This window comes from Hibiscus syriacus, unplaced genomic scaffold (genome assembly GCF_006381635.1).
Source record: "Hibiscus syriacus cultivar Baekdansim isolate YM2019G1 unplaced genomic scaffold, ASM638163v2 tig00112501_pilon, whole genome shotgun sequence".
Taxonomy (NCBI): Eukaryota; Viridiplantae; Streptophyta; class Magnoliopsida; order Malvales; family Malvaceae; genus Hibiscus; species Hibiscus syriacus.
In genome coordinates, this window is record NW_024063348.1 from 504204 (window position 1) to 525347 (window position 21144).

General features: G+C 36.2%; 1 protein-coding gene across 2 annotated transcripts in view; it reads right to left on the bottom strand.

Moving 5' to 3' along the window:
- Positions 1 to 1043: 1043 nt before the first annotated feature.
- Positions 1044 to 21144, bottom strand: part of LOC120180796 (exocyst complex component SEC8-like) — a 49573-nt gene continuing 29472 nt past the window's right edge. For both annotated transcript variants that reach the window (XM_039186091.1, XM_039186092.1), the window contains exons 8-27: positions 10956 to 11088; positions 10745 to 10851; positions 10116 to 10423; positions 9858 to 10015; positions 9630 to 9742; positions 8389 to 8459; positions 6736 to 6866; positions 6580 to 6629; positions 6173 to 6273; positions 5411 to 5523; positions 5129 to 5236; positions 4615 to 4812; positions 4309 to 4394; positions 3695 to 3881; positions 3532 to 3609; positions 2934 to 3035; positions 2755 to 2829; positions 1593 to 1688; positions 1458 to 1507; positions 1044 to 1370 (exon numbers count right to left, since the gene is read on the bottom strand). In XM_039186091.1, the coding sequence (XP_039042022.1) occupies positions 1283 to 1370; positions 1458 to 1507; positions 1593 to 1688; positions 2755 to 2829; positions 2934 to 3035; positions 3532 to 3609; positions 3695 to 3881; positions 4309 to 4394; positions 4615 to 4812; positions 5129 to 5236; positions 5411 to 5523; positions 6173 to 6273; positions 6580 to 6629; positions 6736 to 6866; positions 8389 to 8459; positions 9630 to 9742; positions 9858 to 10015; positions 10116 to 10423; positions 10745 to 10851; positions 10956 to 11088 (2353 nt within the window). In that variant the 3' untranslated portion in view covers positions 1044 to 1282. The remainder of the gene's footprint in view (positions 1371 to 1457; positions 1508 to 1592; positions 1689 to 2754; positions 2830 to 2933; positions 3036 to 3531; positions 3610 to 3694; positions 3882 to 4308; positions 4395 to 4614; positions 4813 to 5128; positions 5237 to 5410; positions 5524 to 6172; positions 6274 to 6579; positions 6630 to 6735; positions 6867 to 8388; positions 8460 to 9629; positions 9743 to 9857; positions 10016 to 10115; positions 10424 to 10744; positions 10852 to 10955; positions 11089 to 21144) is intronic.

Below are 21144 nucleotides of genomic sequence, written 5' to 3' on the forward strand. Positions count from 1 at the left end.
AAAAGAAAATACATCTCATAAGATAAAAAAAAGATTAATATGATAAGAAAAGATAAATTATAAATTTAATAATTAAACTTTATTTTCTCCTATTTTACTTACTATATTTTAAATATTTTTAATTTATTCACTAAACTTAATAAATAATTTTTTTTGTCACTCGGTTATTTTTTCACTAACGACATTATAAATAAACTGTTATATAGATACAAAATGACATCATTTTAATGAAATTTTTGTTCTTTTAAATCGACATCGTTTTAACGCTGTTAACTATTTAACGACATAGTGACAAAAAACTCAATGTATTAAGTTTAGTAAAAAAATTGAGCAAAACAAGAACAAAATAAGAGAGTAAAATTTAATTATAAGATTTATAATTTACCGTAAAGAAAAATGTTTATTTTTCCTTTTCTTTTAAGCATGGGAAATGTAAAATTCGTTTGTAGTCGCGACAATTTCTTATTTTAATGACTTTAATATATCTAGATAAACTTTAATACATTAACTATTCATATTACATAAAATTTACACAAATTATATGCTAAGACCGAATTCTAATGATTAGAGTTACTTAATCAAAACTGGCCAGAATTAATAATAAGCACCACTACTCAAACATTTCAGAATTCTAATGATCAGAGTTAAAGTTGATCAAAACTTTTACAGATTGAACAGATTTTCGGCTGATTCCAAGGATGGATAGAAGGGGACGCGTGGAAGCATTCGATCTCTGAAAATTTTAAATTAATATATATTTTAGATATTTTCTTTATATTTTCAACTGATAATCTCTTTCCATCTCTAAAATTTAGTAAATTTGTCCCCTCCTAAAATTTGAAAAATTCACCCTCTAACATAAGATATTACAGCGCCCGTCCCTAGTTGATTCATACATACTGTCCAAACATTAAAAAATACGATGTTTCTTATCTAACTTAGACTTCCTACAGGGGTTCAAAGATACGATGTTTGATGTCCATAATAACAAAATAACATGAAATTGTTACTTTCTAAGATGTAAAACATAAGCAATGAGAACACATGGAGTAATACGAAGCTCGCAAAATTGATACTACACCAAGAATAAATATAATTATGAATGCAAATAAAACAAACCTCATGTCTCTGGTATTTCACAAAAAATTACTCGTAGTTGGCGCTTGTCAGATGATAACTTCGAAGGAAAAGGCTACACCGTTCTGTACTGGTAGGGAGATGAGAAATTATCCATGCAAGCAAATCATCTGATTCGGAAGATATAATCGAGCCACTTAAAGTACTAATGGGATAAAATCTCCGATACTCGATCTTGTGCATCAGGAGGTATCTCCCTTCCAGGGACTTGGACTCTTAGAAGATTAGCGTACCTGTGAAAACAAAGCATAATTTTCCACCAACCTAATTTGCAAATATTTTGGTTCAACTAGAAAAAGGAAATAGTCAATGCTACTAACTCTGCCACGGTGAACAAGTGCTTGTGCTCGGTGATGAAGGAAAGCAGGGCCTGTAATCAAGGAAGGTTTGAATCAATTGTAACGGAAAGAGTTTATTCATCAATCACAAAAAGGGACTGAGCTCCGGTAGCTTGCCTCAAATGGCATATTTAACAGTTCAAAATAGGTTCGGACATGATCGAGTCTCTGTTGTATAGCTTCACTGTCAATTGAAGGGATAGCAGCGAGGGCCTATGACATCAGATATCGTAAATCAGGACCTCTTCGTACATGCAAAACTTAAATCAGAAGGATACACTTGAACCAGTTGGATTTCAGAAACCTTGAATTGAATGCAAAGCTTTAAAACTTTTTTTTTATCCAACTATTGGCAAAACATTAAGGCCACAAAGAGAAACCAAGCCAGGGTAATTGCAGGGAAGGGTGGGGTAATGCAACTGATACTAGCATAACTTGTATCCTTTTTCACAAGAACCGACCATCCATTTTGACGAGAAAAGTAAAGGTAAAAAAGATGAAGTAAAATGATACTTTCTCAGACATCCGACCACTTATGAGCACCAATTATGATTTCTATTACGCTTTAGAAAATGAACCACTATTCCAATTATAGAAGACATTTGAGACTATTATTGAAAGAAATAAAAATTGTCTTAGTGAACTAATATTGATAATTATAGCCAATTGAGGTTGGATACAGAGATATTGTTTCGCCTATGTTGCTTCGGGTTTTCAGTATTTTCAAACTACTCATGTCAGACACATATCATACACCTCAAAGTAGACACTGCAGGATCCGAGCTTCCAAATATAACAGAAAACTACTAAAATTTGACTGCAGTTATATCTTACAAATACCCATCTCTCACTCACTTCTGAACGGAGCAACATAGGTTCAACCATTAATTTGAATAGACTTAAGTTACCTGGAGTCGGATATGTTCAATTATTTTTAAGTTTTTCATGTATTTGCGCACTCCTTAGAATCATATCCCCATATGCATGTCCGAAATTGGTTATTGGACATGGTTCGAGAAAAATGAAGTCAGAGCAGCACAAAGACAGGACTAAGTTTGATTGTAAGGTTCAAAACTCAAATGATTGTCATCTTCATTTAAAGAAAACTTGAGAATATACTCAACAGACAAGAAAATCACAGCGGACACTGAATTGCATAATACAAGCGGATGAGCTTGAGAAAAAAATGGGAACAATGTAATCTTATTTCAAGCGCCTCCAAAATAAAAATAATAACATCCCACCACTCCACCCTGTCTGAAATTGAAGCCATACTAACCTGTTCTAATGCAATTGAATTCCGACATATCTGCTGAACTCCAAAAAGGTTGATCGATTTCATGTCGGCCAAAGCCTACTCTCCCATTGATTAGAGGAACAAAGATAATATACTAAATTAAAACGAAATTGAATGATGACCAAATTAGAATCGAAGTTAACTTATCAAGGAACTCCAACCTTGAGTGATGCATTTGCTGCAATACTACATATTCCACCAAATATGTAATTCCGCTTCACTCCAGCAACAAAAGGTGCTATTTCCTCATCCCTGCGTGTTATCTATGCATAGAGAAAATGAAAAGAGAAAATTCAAACGATGGTGTCACTATAAAAGTAATTAAAGGTAAAATCAAGAAGCAGACCCTTTGAAATTGGAAATATTAATGAGAAGAATAAATAACTCATCAAAATTGCAGAAATCCAATCATATTTCTATTTTAAAAAGGGAATGTTACAGGGAAGTGATGCGCACTACTTACTAAATAACTATAAAATTGAAAAAGAAAAATGTAAACACAAACAAAAAAAATAAGACACTGACAAACGCAAGATACAGCTAAGGATAAGCTGAACATGAAATGATACATAGCATCATTAATAGTCCTTCATATTAAGTCAAAATTCAGATATATGTTGAACGTAGAAGTTGGACATTGGTGCTTGAAGAAAATGAAAAGATGGGGCAACAAAGTAAAAGAGAATGACTGATGTACAATTATCAATTGGAAATTTAAAACTAACAAGCTACAAATTAACAACAAATTGAGAAAAGAACCTGCGCAGTAAGTGAAATAATGAAATCATCAGGCTCTTCCGCATCTTGGTTTTCCAGGTATTCCCTATATGTCATTTCCTGTTGGAGCCATATAATGTTAGGTTACTCACAGGTGCTTTTACATCAAAGTGATTATATATGAAATTCAGCTATTTGGACAAACCTGCAAGTGGAAAATTGTCTCCAGCTGCATCTCAACGCGCATAACTTTCAAGCAATCAATTGCTAATTTTCTGTACTCATCTGCAAATGATGCCAGATCCCTAGGTGGTGAACTGCTTGTTTGTTTATTCCTAGGCTTGCCACTCTCCGCATGGTTTAATGCTGCTAGTGGGGTTGCTTTTACAAGTCTGCATGTTCATTATATATTTTAAAATGTAAGAGAGCAGAATATATATTGAATAGGAATTTCTCAAAAGCATAATTGTCTATCATATCATTCTTGCAGAAGGATATGCTTCACCAAGAACTAGGGGAAAACGATAAAACATTCTTTTATGCAAAGTCCTATGCAGTTGCATATACAGCTTTAGGTTTTAGAAATGTCAATTCCTTATCATGACTCCTTATATACAATTTTCTGAAAATACACGGTTGAATCAAATAGAAGAAAAAGAAGAAGCTACTTGCCAAACTTATAGGGGTATCATAAAGCATTGGTACATGTAGAAACATCAAGATCCATGTTCTGGGATCCAGGGAATAAATCTCAAGATGTAAGTGTCGATATTGCATGTTAAATCCAAATACCAACACAAGCCAGATGAAAGAACTTGCCTTTCAATGGAGTCCACAACATACTCCAATGAATCACTCAGGGATGCCAGCAAAACAAGTTTATTGTCATCACGAATTAGATTCTCCTGCACAAGATATGTTAAATGAAAGAATGACTACCTTCAATTGATACTTAAGCAACAACAAATTTCAAATTGATATAAAAGATGGCACCTAAGTTTTCATATGCAAGTCGACCTCAAATGCATAACAAATTAACGTTTAAGGATTATTAAATACTGAACAGCTATTTGAACAAAGGAAATTTTGAAACAGCAGGCATTAGTCTTCACCGGGCATATGTACCTGCTTAATAGGACGCAAATTTAAGAGGAGTTCACTTAGTTCTGATTCAATCTCCATACTTTCCGAATCAGAAACAGTAGTTCCCACATTTGACTGACCCAGTGCATTTGGTAAGCACACACTAGCAGGATCAAGTCGCATCAATTTATCTATATCATGCCTTCCGATGACCATATAACTCTGCTTCTCAAGAACTGCCTGAAATATCAAAAAAGTGCAGAAAGCGTCTATTACTATATGCGTAGTAGAATGTACAAAATGAATGGTTAGAGATTATTTCTCTATTATATTCACACTAATTACAATGACAAATAAGGAATTAGTAACAATTAAATCAAATAATTTCAGCAAGAAGCATGCACATCAACACTTCTCAAGCTTACACAATGGCATAACATTTTAAAACATTATACGTGGAACCAGTTTTGACAACACCAAAAAAAAGGTCAACAACAAATGAAAAGCATGTTACAAGAAACCTTAAGGAAGAACATGTATACAGAAGGCTTCATACCTCCATGTATGAAGTTCGACATCTTTCAAAGGTTCGCTCAAGGAAAGTTTGCACAAAGTTCACAAGTTCAGCTGCAAATTTAGGCATTGCGTGAGCCCAACCGAGAACCTAGTTAAAATAAAGCCTCCTGTTAGGACAAAGAGCAGTTGTCGATGGCCAAGAAACTTGTACACAAAACATTAAAGATGAACAAAGAAAAATGCTAAATGAAAAAAACTGAATATTTAAAATAATGGAAGAAAATAATTTCTTCAGGAAATAAGAAAAACATGATAAACTTGCCTCTTTTGCTAAGAAATCAATAGCCTGAAGACCCTGCAAGACAGGTCGACCTTTCTCAATGGATGAATTATATGAAACACTGGGATGCGCCCGTGGCCGAAATGCGGCAGGACCTGTAAGGAAACATTTTAAGGTTACGAGTGTGAAAGGAACCCTACCAAAAAAAGCTAAGAATTCTGAAGGAGAAACAAAGCTGGAGCACATGTATTGATATAACTGATGTATAACCATTTTTTAACCTTGCATTTCCCTATACAAACCTGCCCCTAGTCTCTTGCAACATGGTTCTCACAAAAATTTATTCCATTATTCTCTGCTTTCTGAAATGAAATTACTACACTTCACTTAGATGGACATATATATTTTCTTTCACCAATGCAGGTAAATCAGTAGCGAATGATACATTAATCTCATTGATGCCTTGCTTAACTAAAATCTCACGCAGATTTATTTATATTTTTTTAATTATATACTGCCGAACCATCTTTTCAGTGTACTCGCTCACTAGTACTGGTGAAACAAGCCTAAGCTAACATCCAACAAACTAGATCAAACCCCTCCTTGTCTTTCTTGTAATAGCCATCTTAAGATGCTAAATACTGAAAATACCAACAGCATACGATTAATATAAAAATGAGATGCGTAGTTTTAATAGTCAGTTTGTCATCCTAAAATGCGAAACATCTAGAAATACCAATACTATATGATTAATATAAAAAAGAATATTAATAATTGTGGCAGCCATATGGTTATAGAACTTGCTAGATATGGCTTGTTGGACACTTTTCCGGTAGTCAACAAACATGGTTGGCAAAAGGCGGTCTTTCACAAAGTTCTCCACAAAGGCTAGCAATCCATCATTCCTGCAATTATAGAAATTTTAGGATACAAATGAACATTAATGTCAAATTACAGCACACTCGCAAAATAGTGCCACATATTTTACAAATTAAAGAGATTTGATAATATACAGAGAAATTTAAGGGTTTTAAATATTTTCCCCTTCCATGTCTCACTGCAAACCTGAACATTTTGACAAGGGATTTGACAAAAGAATAGCACAGTGAGAAATGGAAAATACTTGTGTTCTTTCCCTAACAGCTACCTTAAATACTTTTCATATCATTCATGACATTTGAACCACATACAAGCCCCGAAAGGAGACTTACCCAAGCTGGGAATAGTTTTTTGGCAGCATAGAAGCAAGCTTGTCTGTAAACTGCACCACACATTAGATTACAAAAAACCATTTGCAGACCCATGAACGAACATGTAACAAAAAATAAGTTCCAAAACATAGATATTTGATTCTCATGGTCCCAAACCTGATGAACAGGCCGGTACAAAGATGCTGCTAGATAAATGCCTTGCTCAGGCAAGACAGCGGCAGAGCCATAACCCTCTTGCGAAACATTGGGACCCTTCTTATTCAATCCTTGGAGAACCAGATCAACTCCTACATGGGAGACATAGCATACAACAATATATGTCGGTGAGGAGATGATTCACAGATTGAGCATGTCAAAGAGGTTCCACCTACAAAATTTGCAACTCAAGAAGGAAAGGGAAAATAAAAATTTCCAATCACCAGATCACCCCCTGTTGATTTTCTTAAGATGAATGTTGATGGAGCTGCTAGGCTTGATGGCTCGGGTGGAGGTATTGGAGGTATTTTGAGAGATTGGGAGTGTCGCACACTTTTGACTTTTTCAGAGAAGGTTGGCCAAGGTACTCCTCTAGCTGAATTAAAGGCTATTCAAAGAGGCATTGAAATTTTTCTGGCATCACATTGGGTACCTGTTGGGAGATTGATTGTTGAGTGTGATTGCAAGTCGGTAGTGGAATGGATTCAATCACCGGCTTTGGCTCCTGCTTTCTACTCGCCTTTAGTTAATCAGATTTTGTCTCTTTCAAATGGTATGGTTCATTCAGTGAGGTGGATTTCAAGGGCAAGCAATGGGGAGGCTGATAGCTTAGCTAAGAAAGGGATAGGTTGACTGTAAGGCTCTATCACTGGATTTTCTGATCCAGCGAGGAGGTCTAGTTGAAAGTAGTTGTTAAGTTTTATGTGATGTAATTTGGTGTAGTGTTTAAATCTTATGTAAACTTTTATTATCAATAAAATTTTTAAGGCGCTCTTTTCCTCCTTCCGCTGATTAAGGAGCTTACCCCTAAGCTCCTTTAATCAAGAAGGGGGTTTTTAACGAGGCCTTCCAATCTTATCAAAAAAAACAAGAAAAGAAATCATGAATGGCTGCTGCAAAGAAATATACATGTATATACATAGAGAGAGAGAGAGAGAGAGACTATATTAAATCGGCACAAACAAAATTCTCCTACTCCAACTGCCTGCCGAATCAAGCACTTTGGATAAAAAAATGACTTCAGTTAAAAGAGTTAAACTTGTGGATTTTACATCTAAAAGCTAATTGAAAATCTCATTATACTCTCCCCGGTTAGCTAAACATAAAATACTTCAAATGAATTCTGTTCAAGAAGAAAAATAGACTTCTAAATATCACCACCATACAAAAAGTCAGCTAAACATAAGCAAGAACTCCAATTCTACAATGTTTACAGTGAAGATAAATAAGTTTCTACTAGTATGTTTGGAAATTATATGGAGTTTAATTCATTTAGTTTCACATATCATGCTTTTTTTTCTCCAAGAAACCACGAGAAGGTGAACCCTCATTCTTATAATATATTACATATTTGGTATAGTCATCACTCTCAGGAATTAAATTCAAAGAGTCAAGCTTATCAGGATAAATTTTACTTAATTGGCCAGACATAAATTGCTCCTTGTCTGATTCATACTAATAATAACAAATAGGGGAACTTCACCAAATAATAACTAAAATCCTTTCATTGAGAGCCCATTAATATAATATCAAATCTCATTAATAATATATATATTATGGAAGAGGAACTAAACACAATTCAATGAGTTTTGCAATAACTCGATTTCATCATACCCTGGATTGGAACTGAAATGCTAGCATCTGTGAAACGGAAAGCAAAAGTGAGTGCATCTTCTGACCCATCCCTGTAACCAACACTATCAACTTTTACTCTTGTCGAACAAAATTAAGAAAGAAGGGAATTTAATAGGAAAATTATCACAGTTGTAATTGTAAAACCAAAGCCAAAGTGCTAGCAGTGGTACACAATATTAAGCATCCAGGCAAGAGCCAGTAGATTATAGGAGAGATACCCAACTTAAATATAAAGCCGCAGAAAACTAAAGACTTAATTGATAAGACCATGTTCTCCCCATTATCTTTAAACCACTACCAAAAACAGACATAACATGTGAACAGAAAAATCCAGGGCAAAAAAAATGGAAAAAGATGGATATAAAGCCAGAGAAAACTAAAGACTTATCTGATAAGACCACTTACTCCCCATTATCTTTAAACCACTACCAACAGAGATAACATGTCAACGGAAAAATAAGGGGCAAAAACAATGGAAAGAAATGAAAAATACACAGAACTTGGGCTCTAATTCTATATTAAGTATCCAACTTAAAATTAACTGGCCATGGTGGAGAGACCAACTTGAATGCGAGCACCACAAACTTAAAAAATAACTGATATGGGATAAAACCACTTAGGAATAAACACCAGAATCTGTAGCCTGTATAAAATAAAATCAATTTGATATTGATTTTTTGCTCTAGTTAAGATGAAAATAGTGTTGCAAATTACCTATGATTGCAATTCTTGGGACAAGTAAAACAAAAGAAACCCATAAAAAAGTAGTATTGCACGCTAAGAATATTACACACATGCGTCAAAAGAAATATGGCAACTTAAGGGAATAAATAACACAAGTTATATCCTCCTAACTCATTGTGCATTTCCCATGACTTGATTATGATTGAATATAGAACCATATTGAATAAAATTCATGTCTTTTGAACATCCACTATTTATTTAAATGACAAGCCAAAACAATGAAAAACCAAATTCCAGTTGGATTTTGTTCAAGCATACAAGGAGATAATTACAAATGGATGCAAAACAGTAAATCCTATCAATTGGCTCGATGAAAAGGGAGAGATGAGGAAAAAGGATACACGCACATACACTGGACAAAAAGGGTAACCCAGATATGAAAATGCAGTAGCAAAGCATAGATGAAGATTGGAAACTATTGATGGATCCTTATAATTTTCCTATGAGTATCATAGTAAGAGGCTCTAATTACTTGCCTCTTTTCATTTGTAGGAACCTTGCTTGCAAGCCTGGCAGTGTGCGTGGCATCTGCTGATGCAGCCTCAGGGGTTGCTCGAAGAATCTCGCATAAGAGTTGTTGGCATTCACTCTGTAGCACATAATACAATTAATGTTGAAAAATGAAGATATGTAAGTTCAAGTAACAATGCCAAAATCACTACCCAAAAGAAACTGTCATTTTTAAAGCACCAGAGAAGATAGACCTGTAAAACTGTGAAGGAAAAGCCAACACTGTAACCTCCAGTAACTTGAGATGCTTCAGAATCAAGGTTTACATTTGTTGAAAGTGACTTTTGTGTGTTTGGGTCAACTTGTAGGGTAGATTTCGACTGAATAAGCTCTCCGACAACAACATGATTCTCTGATCAATTACAACTGAGAATTTAGTTTGAGTTTTAATATAAGAGTAAACAAAATTGAAAGAGAATAAGACCATTAAACAAAAAAAATCCACGTCTCACCAAATATCCGAACAACAGTCTCCAAAATTGAATCAAGAAGTTCTTTGGCAACAACTTGTGCTTTTCCTGTAGGAGCCATAACAGGCGAGACAGGGCTCACTGCCACCAGAGTCCCAGCCAATGACATCCCATTCTGATGCTTCTGTTTGGGTAATTGGTAGCTTTCAACATGTCCTTTTATAAAGTGGAGACTGGAGTTACCAATTCGAGTGGCCTTATCAATTCCAGACCTTGAAGAATTAATGAATTCTGCACACGCTTTAATCTTGGAAGTGATAATCTCATGAATTGTGGGTCGCAATCGTTGGCTGATACATAGGTAAATCATTATGAAGACAGGTAATATCAACAGCAGACATGTCATTAGTTTGTTAAGTGCAAGCTGTTATCAAAAGATAAAATGCCTCAAGACTACTTTCCATCATGCTCAGTATGTAATTTAAATCCAGAATTATTTGAGTTCATATATCTTATTAGAAAACCGTTTGAAAAATCATGAACAGATAATGAGATAAAGGAAAATTACCGTAGATTATAGTACAAAACCATTTTCAGATTCTATCTAAAAGCACCAATGAAAGAATATAAATAACATTAAAACATTCTACTACATAAGGAAAGCAACTAACCATATTACAGCCCCAGCTGCAGCAACTTTGTTAAGCAAGCAGAGGCATTCCACCATGGTCTGCAAATACTTCACATGAAGTGGAGCATCACTCTTTTTAATTGTTTCCTAGATCACCAAAATGAAAACAGTGTTTCAATGCTAAGGGTCATAGAAATTAATGAAGTCAACATCATGAGATGCAGTGGTAATGTTAAGTGAAGGACTCATACAACAAATTCATCGGGAGTAGAACCCGACAGCCACGATGGGATCTGAGGAGAAATAACTTTGCTATCTTTTGCATCACCAAAATTATCATGTGGCTCCAAATAACCATCCTCATCATGGTCATCGTATGATGAACTGGAAAAAGAAAAAGGTGAGATGCAAATTCAGACAAATGAACAAACCGTGAAATATAATATTTCTAAAATCAAGTAAAAAAGAGAGATAAGTTATTAAAAGTTGGTCTGGAAGGAGAGATCAGTTTCCAGCTTCAACCATTTCTGCTTTAGAAGGGAAGATTCACCAATTAGAGCAGAATTCTCAGTCATAGCAGGTAGTAAGGGGTACAGACAGTGTTGAAGAATTGCGGTCTTTAAGATCAGAATTGTGGAAGTTATACAGGATTGAGGAGCAAGTCTGGATTCAAAATTCAAGAGTGAAATGGATAAAAGAAGGTGATCGAAATACAAAATTTTTCCATACTTGTGCTTCAATTAGGAGGAGGTTGAATTCTTTAAATGCTCTCAAAGTGAAAGATGAAATCATTTATGACCCGACTCTCATCAAGGCAAGTGTCCGTGATCATTTTGTTGAAACCTTTAATTTCAAGTCTACCCTGGAAGTGGAAGATATCAAGCTGAATTTTTCGAGAATAACTTTAGAGTAGAGTACAAGCTTAGAGAAGAGGTTTACGGAACAAGAAGTTTGGGAGGCCTTGAATTCATGTGATAGCAACAAAGCGCCAGGGCCGGATGGGTTTAACATGGGATTTTTCAAAAGGTTTTGGACCACATTGAAAGTTGATATTTTGAAATTTTTTCATAATTTTTACTTGGGTAAAAATTGGGAGCATGGCATTAATCACACCTTCATAACCCTCATCCCCAAGGGTTCAAACATTGGGGGCTTAGATGATTTCAGACCTATTAGTTTAGTATGTTGATTGTATAAGATCCTTTCGAAATGTCTATCAAGAAGGTTGAGATGTTGCATGAACGATGTCATTAGTGCTTCACAATTTGCTTTTACTCCTGGTCGACAAATCTTGGATTGTTCTTTTATAGTTAATGAAGGAATAGATTTTTGGAGAAAGAAAGGTTTGAAGGGTTGTGTGTTTAAGGTAGATTTCCAGAAGGCTTATGATACAGTGGATTGGGATGTTCTTTTCAAAGTCATGGACAAAATGGGTTTTGGCATAAAATGGTGCAGCTAGATAAGAAAGTGTGTGACCACAACATCAGTTTCAGTGTTGGTTAATGGTGTGCCTACAGAGGAATTTTCAATGTCAAGAGGTCTTAGACAGGGCTGTTCGCTTTCCCCATTATTGTTTAATTTTATATGAGAGCTACTTAATCAATTGCTTCTCAAGGCAGTATCTTCGGGGTTGTTTAATGGTTTGGTTGTCGGCAAAGAAGAAGGTTCTTACATGCTATCCCATTTGCAATTTGCAGACGATCTTATTATTTTTTGTAATGCCTCTAAGACGGATATTTTAAATGTTAAGAGAGTTCTACGGGTTTTTGAAATTATGTCCGGTCTACAGCTTAATCTCAGCAAAAGTAAGTTATTTGGCATTAATATTACTGATGAAGAGGTCAAGGAGTGGGCGGGGGATCTTGAGTGTGTAGTTGGTACTTTCCCTTCTGATTATTTAGGGTTGTCGTTTGGAGCAAAAAGGAACTCTTCAGCTTTGTGGGATCCGGTTGTGCTGAAATTCTTCAAGAAACTATCGGGTTGGAAGGCAAGAACTCTTTCTTTGGCAGGGAGACCGGTTTTATTGAAATCAGTATTATGTTCTTTGCCTACATATTATTTGTCTGTGTTTAAAATTCTAACAGCAGTGAATACTAAGTTGCAATCCATCATGGCCAATTTTTTGTGGGGAGGAGGGGCAAAATCTAAGAAAATACACTGGGTCAACTGGATAACAATGTGTAAATCAAGAAGTTGTGGTGGTTTGGGTGTGCCGAATCTTAATTTTATGAATAGGGCCTTATTAGAGAAATGGTTTTGGAAGTTTGCTAATGACAGTGAATCAATTTGGAAGAGGTTGATAAGTTCCAAATATAATCAGGACACTAATTTGATTTCTTTCTCTAAAAAATATCCTACAAATGCTTCTTGGATTTAGAAATCAGTGGTTAATAATCATTTTAAAGAGGATGAGTTTGGTGCCAAGATTCGTAGCATGTTCCAAGTCACAGTGGGTAATGGGGAGAGAATCAGGTTCTGGGTAGATATTTGGGCTCTTGATCATCCTTTGAAGACTGTTTTCCCGAGGATATATGCTCTTTCATTGAATCAATTTGGGACAATTAAGGAATTTGGTGAGTTCAATTCATCGGGGTGGTCTTGGTATGTCCAGTTGAGAAGAAACCTATGTGATTGGGAGTTAGAACAGTTTTCTAATTTTCTAGTCATCATTCATAATTTCAGCCTATCCCAAGAGTCAAGAGACGGTCTGCTTTGGAGAGGGAATGGGGAAGGCATTTTTACTGTTAATTCTTGTATGAAGACTTGTTTTGTTGAATCGGTAAAAGATAGTTTCTGGGAGAAATGTATTTGGAAGGGGTTGGTGCCTCCTAAAATAGAAACTTTTATGTGGCAAGTAGCCCATCAGAAATTGGCAGTTAAGTTTGAGCTTCAAAAAAGAGGGGTTTCGGGGATTGTTGATGTTTCTTGTCCTTTATGTAAAAGAGAGATTGAATCTATTCCTCATCTATTTTTCTCTTGCAAGGTGGCATGGTCCCTATGAAATAAGTTTTTTTTTTTTGATAGGAATTGTAGGCCTCATTAAAAACCCCCTTCTTGATTAAGGAACTTGTAATGAGTTCCTTCATCAGAGGAAGGAGGAAAAGAGTGCCTTAAACTTCATTAATGATAATACCTAAGATTACAACAAGGAGAAGCCCCTTACAACAATTTGAAAAAACCCAAAATAAAATACCCCTAAGATACACTGGAATTAGCCAATGGCAGATTTAGCCAACCCATCAGCCTCAATATTGGCTGCCCTAGCAACCCATCTAATAACACCCTCAACTTCTTTTAGCTTAATAGTTATGTTCCTTACAAGACTGACAAAAATCTGAGGGCAGAAAGTTCCATTCTTAACCCAATCCACTGCCAATTTGCAGTCTGATTCTAACAATAAACGACCATTAATACCTCCTTTCACTGAATCAAAGAAAATTAAGCCCTTCTGAATAGCCCTTAGCTCCATCATAATAGGTGGACCTGGACCCGTGGCCTCCTTAAAAGATCCTAGAATAAGACCTTCCTCATCTCTTAGAATACCCGCAACTCCACTGCTGTTCCAATCCGAATTTGTAGCAGCATCCACATTCAATTTTACAAAGCCCTTAGGAGGGGGGGACCAAGGAACTGTAGTAACCATCGATTTGTTGAGAGGGAAGCATGAATCCCCAAGGGACGGGTCCCCGATTAGAGAATCCATTGAAATAACAGAATCTGCAAACTTAGCTGAAAACCAAGATGCAAGTCGTACTCTTGCTAAGAAAAATAGATTAAGATGGTCAAACTTCCCTCTATCAAAAACAATATCATTTCTTACTTTCCAAACAGTCCAAATAACAACGGCAGGAATAAACTTCCAAATGGCAGACCTAGGATTAATATCTTCCCAAGCTTGAAGAAACTTCTGCGCATTTGTATGAAAAACCACAAAAAGACTCCAATACTGCACAAATTTGTTCCAAAGTGACCACACAACTGAACACGAGAAAAATAAGTGAGAAGAAGATTCAACCTCCAAATTACATAAAGGACAAGAAGGATCTGTTATACCCGTAACCCCTCTCTTAACCAGTTCAGACCTCACTGGCAGTTTTTGAAGAACTACCTGCCACATGAATACCTCAACTCTTGGTGGCACCAGACCTTTCCACACAAATTTCTTCCAAACATAATCCTCCTTCTGAGCCACAGAACAAGTCTTCACACATGAATTAGCAGAATAAACACCAATTCCGTTTCCTTTCCAAATCAGACCATCGATTGCCTCTTTAGACAGATAAAAATTAGAAATGATAGCCATCAGGTTAGCCCACTGTTCAAATTCCCAATCGGCTAAGCTTCTCCTCAACTGAATATTCCAGATCCATCCCAAAGAGCTGAACTCGCCAAATTCAATCAGTTTTCCAAGCTGGTTTGTAGAGATTGCGAACAACCTGGGAAAAGAAACCTTAAGAGGGCAGTCCATTGCCCATTTGTCCTGCCAAAACTGAATAAATTGACCATTCCCAACTTCTAGTCTGAACATGCTGCGAAAATAGCAACCAAAATAGTCTTCTTTGAAATAAGAATTCACCACCGAGCTCCAAATCCAAGAAGCTTGAGCTGGGATTTTGCGATTGAACAATAAAGAAAAAGGATCAATATTGTATTTTGAACAGATCATTCTCCTCCAAACAGCATCCTTGTCATTTGCAAATCTCCAAGACCATTTCCCCAATAGTGCTCTGTTCATATTGCTAATATTTAACACTCCTAAACCACCAGCCTCCTTTGGCTTACACACGTTAAGCCAACTAACCCAATGAATCTTATTTTTCTCCGCTCCACCTCCCCATAAGAACTTAGACATGATTGAGTTGAGTTTAGAAGTTACGGATGATGGAATTTTGAATATAGACAAGTAGTAAGTAGGAAGAGAACAGAGAACCGATTTAATCAAAACTAGTCTCCCTGCCAAGGAAAGGGTGGCAGCTTTCCAACCTGCTAGTTTGTTGTTAAATTTTGAAACAACTGGATCCCAAAGAGCGGTTGAATTCCGTGTTGCACCAAGAGGCAAACCTAGATAATCAGAAGGAAATTTCCCCACTGCACAGCCAATAGACGACGCCCACTCCTCCACCTCCTCTGTAGCCGTATTAACACCAAATAACTTGCTTTTCTTAAGATTCAACTGCAGACCAGACATAACTTGCTTGGAATGACATGATGTTTTCTTCTTCTATTTGGTCCTTAATTCCGGGGGTAGTGCTTTGGACCATTTGGAAATTTAGGAATGCCGTGGTGTTTGAAGGAAGGTCTTTGGATCACATTGAGTTATTTTTCATGGCTAGGCTAAGGCTTACTTCTTGGTTCTTAGCTAAGTTCAACGAGGTTAATATTACTAAAGACTCCCTGATAAGTGATCCATCTATTGCAAATTTCTGTTCTTCTTCCAGAAATTCGGCTACTAAAATTGTGTCCTGGATTCCTCCTCCAAAGGGTTTTCTAAAACTGAATGTAGATGCAGCAGTTTGCAATGATTGGCGAAAGAGCGGTGTGGGTGGTTTACTAAGAGATGAGGCTGGTAAGATTATGGGTTCTTTTAAAGAATCTGCAGATCCAGGCCCTCCAACTTTGCTGGAGCTTGTTGCCATCAAGAGGGGTGTACTTATCTTTGAGCATATTCTTCAGAGGTTTAAGAATCGGTGGATTGTTGAATTTGATAGCAAACTTGTTGTGGATTGGGTTAAGAATTTAGATAGCTGTCCTGGTGTTTTCCTTCATCTAGTCAAAGATATTGTTGCCATGATAAGAGTTTTGGAAGGAGCTATCAGATGGGTTGACAGAACGGCAAACATAGAAGCTGATAGCTTAGCTAAGGCTGGTATTGGGGAGTTATTGTTTGTTGGGTTGGGATATTGTTTAATTGAGTGAAAGATGTGTTCTTCGGTGTGTTTCGGGTTGTTTTTGTAAGGGGCTTCTTTGTTTTAAACATTATGTGATCTTTTACTTATTAATGAATTATGACGCACTCTTTTTCTCATTTCGCTGATTAAGGAACACCAATTGGTGTTCCGTTAATCATGAAGGGGTTTTTTAACGAGGCCTTAACTTCCTATAAAAAAAAAATCAAGTAAAAAAGAGAGAATCTGAAACATTATTATTATTATTATTATTATTATTAAAAGAAGCCTAATGACTTTCTGCATATATACAAACACCAAACGGTAAAGACTTCGGATGATTTGTGCATGATAAAAATTTAAAAGTCCATGCACAAATATTGATAATGGTGGAGAAAATTTATGTAACAAGATCCGTAAAAGAGAAGATTTTAAAACAGGTAACAGATTCGGAGATGAATATTTAATAGAAGAAATCACTTAATCACATTTCCTTGCCATAAATTTTATGACTGTATGACCTCAAAAGAAAATTTGGTATCCAAATCATTCTTCCATAAAACTCTACTAACTAAAACAGAAGTGAGCAGCACTAGTTAATAAAAAGGTCATGCTCGAGTTTTTTTAAAAGCCTATTAACTTAAATAGGCCAGGCTTAGGCTTATTATAAAGCCTTATAAGCCTGATAGGCCGGCCTATATATATGTATATATAATTATATTATTTTTTGGGGTACCAAATTGGTTATTTATACATTGCATTGAACACAGGTAGCATTAAAGTTGCAGGCATGAGCTAACGTATATATGTATATATACTGGGAGTGCAGTGGAGTGGGTCCACTTACCTAGTCTCTCTCCGGTGTTTTTTAGTAATTTAATCAAGGAAATTAAGTCTTATGTAATGTTCAGGGGTTTGGTAGTGCAATTTATTCCTAGGTGTTGTAATTGGGAAGCCGACAGGTTAGCTAAGGCAGGGATTGGCTAAGTATTTGTTGTTTTGTAAAGGCTTATAATGTATGCTTCTGTTATTAATAAATTGAGGTACTCTTTTCCTCCTTCCGCTGGTCGACCTTTTCCTATTCGAAAAAGTCAACTACGAAGGAGGTTTTTAATGAGACCTCCAATTTCTATAAAAAATATATATATATATATATACTGGGAGCATTAAAGCTGCAGGAGCACCATTTTTTAATCAAACAAATTCCTTGCCCATGCCTTTTAAATTTTAATCAAGTCCCAATTCCCATCATGTGCCCATTCCAATATGTGTCCACGCCTGCTGAGGACAAAAACCAAGAAATAAAATAGAATTCTTTGAGCCCATTCCAAGCCTGCTCCACGCACGCCTGCTAAGGACAAAAACCAAGAACCGTGTTGAACCGGTCGGTTTTGATAACCGTGTTTAACGGCTAGTTTTTAAAACCCTAGACCGGATTTTTTTCGGATAAAAATCGGTTTTTTATCCGGTTTTTTTCAAACCGGTTTTTAATCCGGTAAAAAAACCGATCGCCCAATTTTTTCCCAAACCGATTATACTATCCGGTTTTTAAATATCCGATCAGGTTTAAAAAAAATCGGTTTTTCCCAAATCCAGTTTCGGATATTTTTTGCGCAAAATCGGATATTCTGATTTTTTGTGCACCTCTACCTCTACCCCATAAAAAAACTGCCATCAAAGAATTTAACTTTTGACATATAGTAGATGGCATCTTGAACATAGATAGATAGAAGACAGGTAAGGATGATAATACTGACTTGATAAGCACCAATCTACCAGCCATTGACAAAGAGGAAGCTTTCCATCCTGCCAATTTCTTATTCAAGTTCACGATGATCGGCTCCCACAATTTCTCGCAATTCCTTTTTGCCCCTAGCGAAAGGCCAAAATAGACCGACAGAAAGGAACCAATAGAACAGCCAATAGCCGAAGCCCAATCTCCCAGGATGTCATCCTCCACATTAATACCATAAAGTTTACTTTTAGCTAGATTAAGATGAAACCCCGTCATTAAGCTAAAAATCCGCAAAACTCTTCTAACATTCTTAATATGGGTAATGGAAGCTTGACAAAAAATAATTAAGTCATTTGCAAATTGAAGATGAGACAAAGTAAAGTTGTTTTGAATTCTGCCAAAAGTAAACCCTTGAAATAGGCCAGATTCCACAGCTTTAGTTAACATCATATGAATTCACCAACCACATTAAACAGAAGAGGAGAAATACTACAACCTTGTCTCAAGCCTTTAGCAATAGGAAACTTCTGTAGGTGACCCGTTCACTAAAATCGAAATTGAAGCAGTGGAAATACACTGTGAAATCCATGAACACCACCTGTCGCCGAAGCCCATGTCTTTCATTAGCCTTAAAAGAATCTGCCAGTCCACATTATCATATGCTTTACTGAAATCCACTTTAAAAACAACCCTTTAAGCCCTTGTTTCCTCCAAAAGTTGATTCCTTCATTAGCTAAACATGCACAATCCAGCAATTGCCTCCCCGAAATAAAAGCAAATTGAGTGGGGCTTACTATATCATTAACATGGGATATAAGTCTCTTTGAAAGAATTTTTGAGAGAATTTTATATAAGCTGCCTACAAGACTAATAGGTCTATAGTCTTCAATACTCTTTGGATTACCTTTCTTTGGAATCAAGGTAATAAATGCATGATTTACCCCATGAACTCACTTCTTCCCTTTATAGAAATCTGAGAAAAACTCCATGATCTGCTCCTTCAAATTCTTCCAATATTTCTTATAGAAGCCAATGGTAAAACCATCCGGACCAGGAGCCTTTGAACTTTCAAAGGTTGAAATTGCTTGCCAAACTTCTTGCTCATTAAACTCTTCTTCAAGATAATCCCTTTGAGCTACTGTCAATTGCTTAAAATCAAAATTAAATCCGTCAACTTCCAAAGTTGATCTCGCATTCTAGGCAGTCTTGAAGAATTTGAACACACGTGCTTTTATCTGTTATGGATCCTTAATAACCCCACCTTCAGATTTCAATGAATGAATCATATTAAATCTGTTCCTCTTCAAAGCACTCATGTGAAAAAACCTTGTATTTCTATCTCCATCTTTAATCCATCTATTTCTGGACTTCCAAAACCAAATACTCTCTTCGATTCTCAGCAGCCTCCATAACTCCCTTTTAATTCTATCAACTGATCCCACTCACCTGAAGAAAAATTTCCAGCTTGTGACTTTCTGTCCAAATCGTTGATTTTTAATTCCAGCAGTGAAATGAACTATGCCAACCCTCTGTGAGTGCTTCCAGACCAGTTTTTGATTTTATTTTTAACAGTCTGTAGCATCCTGAGAATTCCCCCTTTATTCTTCTTCTTCTCGACTGCCATTGATTCTTTAACCAGCTCATCAAAGCCTTGTTCTTCCAAAAGAAAATTGAAGAACCTAAAAGGTTTAGGTCCCCAATTGATAGAAACATCCTCCAACAAGACCAAATTATGGTCTGAAATTGATTTCGGTAAAAGACATTGTGCAACATTAGGAAAACTGTTAAGAAATCTGGCACAAATTAGAAACCGATCTAGTCTAACCCATGTTGAAGATTCTCTATTGTTACACCAAGTGAAAGTTCCTCCTAATATAGGCAAATCAATAAGGTTAGCTTGTTGCACAAATGATCTTAGTAAATCGATGGCATGCCAATTTTGTGATTTCCCTTGCTTTTCTTCCGGATCAAGATACGCATTGAAATCTCCCCCCAATACATACTGGTAGATTCAGAGAAATTACATAATTCAACAGTTCCACATAAAACTCCTTTTCAGTTTCAATAGGAGGCCCATAATCATTTATAAATGCAAACTCCATTTGACTATTCATAAATTTCCCCACTAAAGCCAGAAATCTACTGTGAACATGCTGACCTGTGACTTGAACCACACTTTCATTCCAGAAACTAATCAACCCCCCGATGATCCTTGAGCTGGAGACACCAACACTCCCTTTAGCAAATTACCCCCTATCCTCCTTGTAATCGACATATGGCATTGTTCCAGCTTAGATTCTTGAATGAAAAACAAAACCGGTTTTATCTTCTTTACTTGCCTTGCGACTGCTACAGACTTCTCACCTCTCCCTAAACCCCTTATGTTCCATGATATAATACTTAATTTATGCATGTAAAATAATCACCCCCAAACACCAAAAGACAAATCCTGCAAACAACATAAATTGTCCAACAATCAACCTTCCCTTACTACCTTTGATCCTTTCTCAAGACTTAAAATTTTTTCAATAAAAACCTCTTTCCCTTCCTTGAATGGAATACCTAACATTTGACAAACTTCCCATGTAGCCAGTGCTTCCTCCAGCAACTTCGAAAAAGGGAATGAAGAAACAGTATAATTATTTACCAAGTCCAAGGCTTCAATGATTAACACTCTTTTCTTCCTTCTATGATCTTTTGCAGTCCCTGAAGTAGTTAAAGTAGCTGCTGCCACATTCTCTGAAAATTTGCTACGAATTAGGGGGACCATAGATGTACACTGAAAATTGACAGAACAAATATTATCCTTATCCTGTTCAC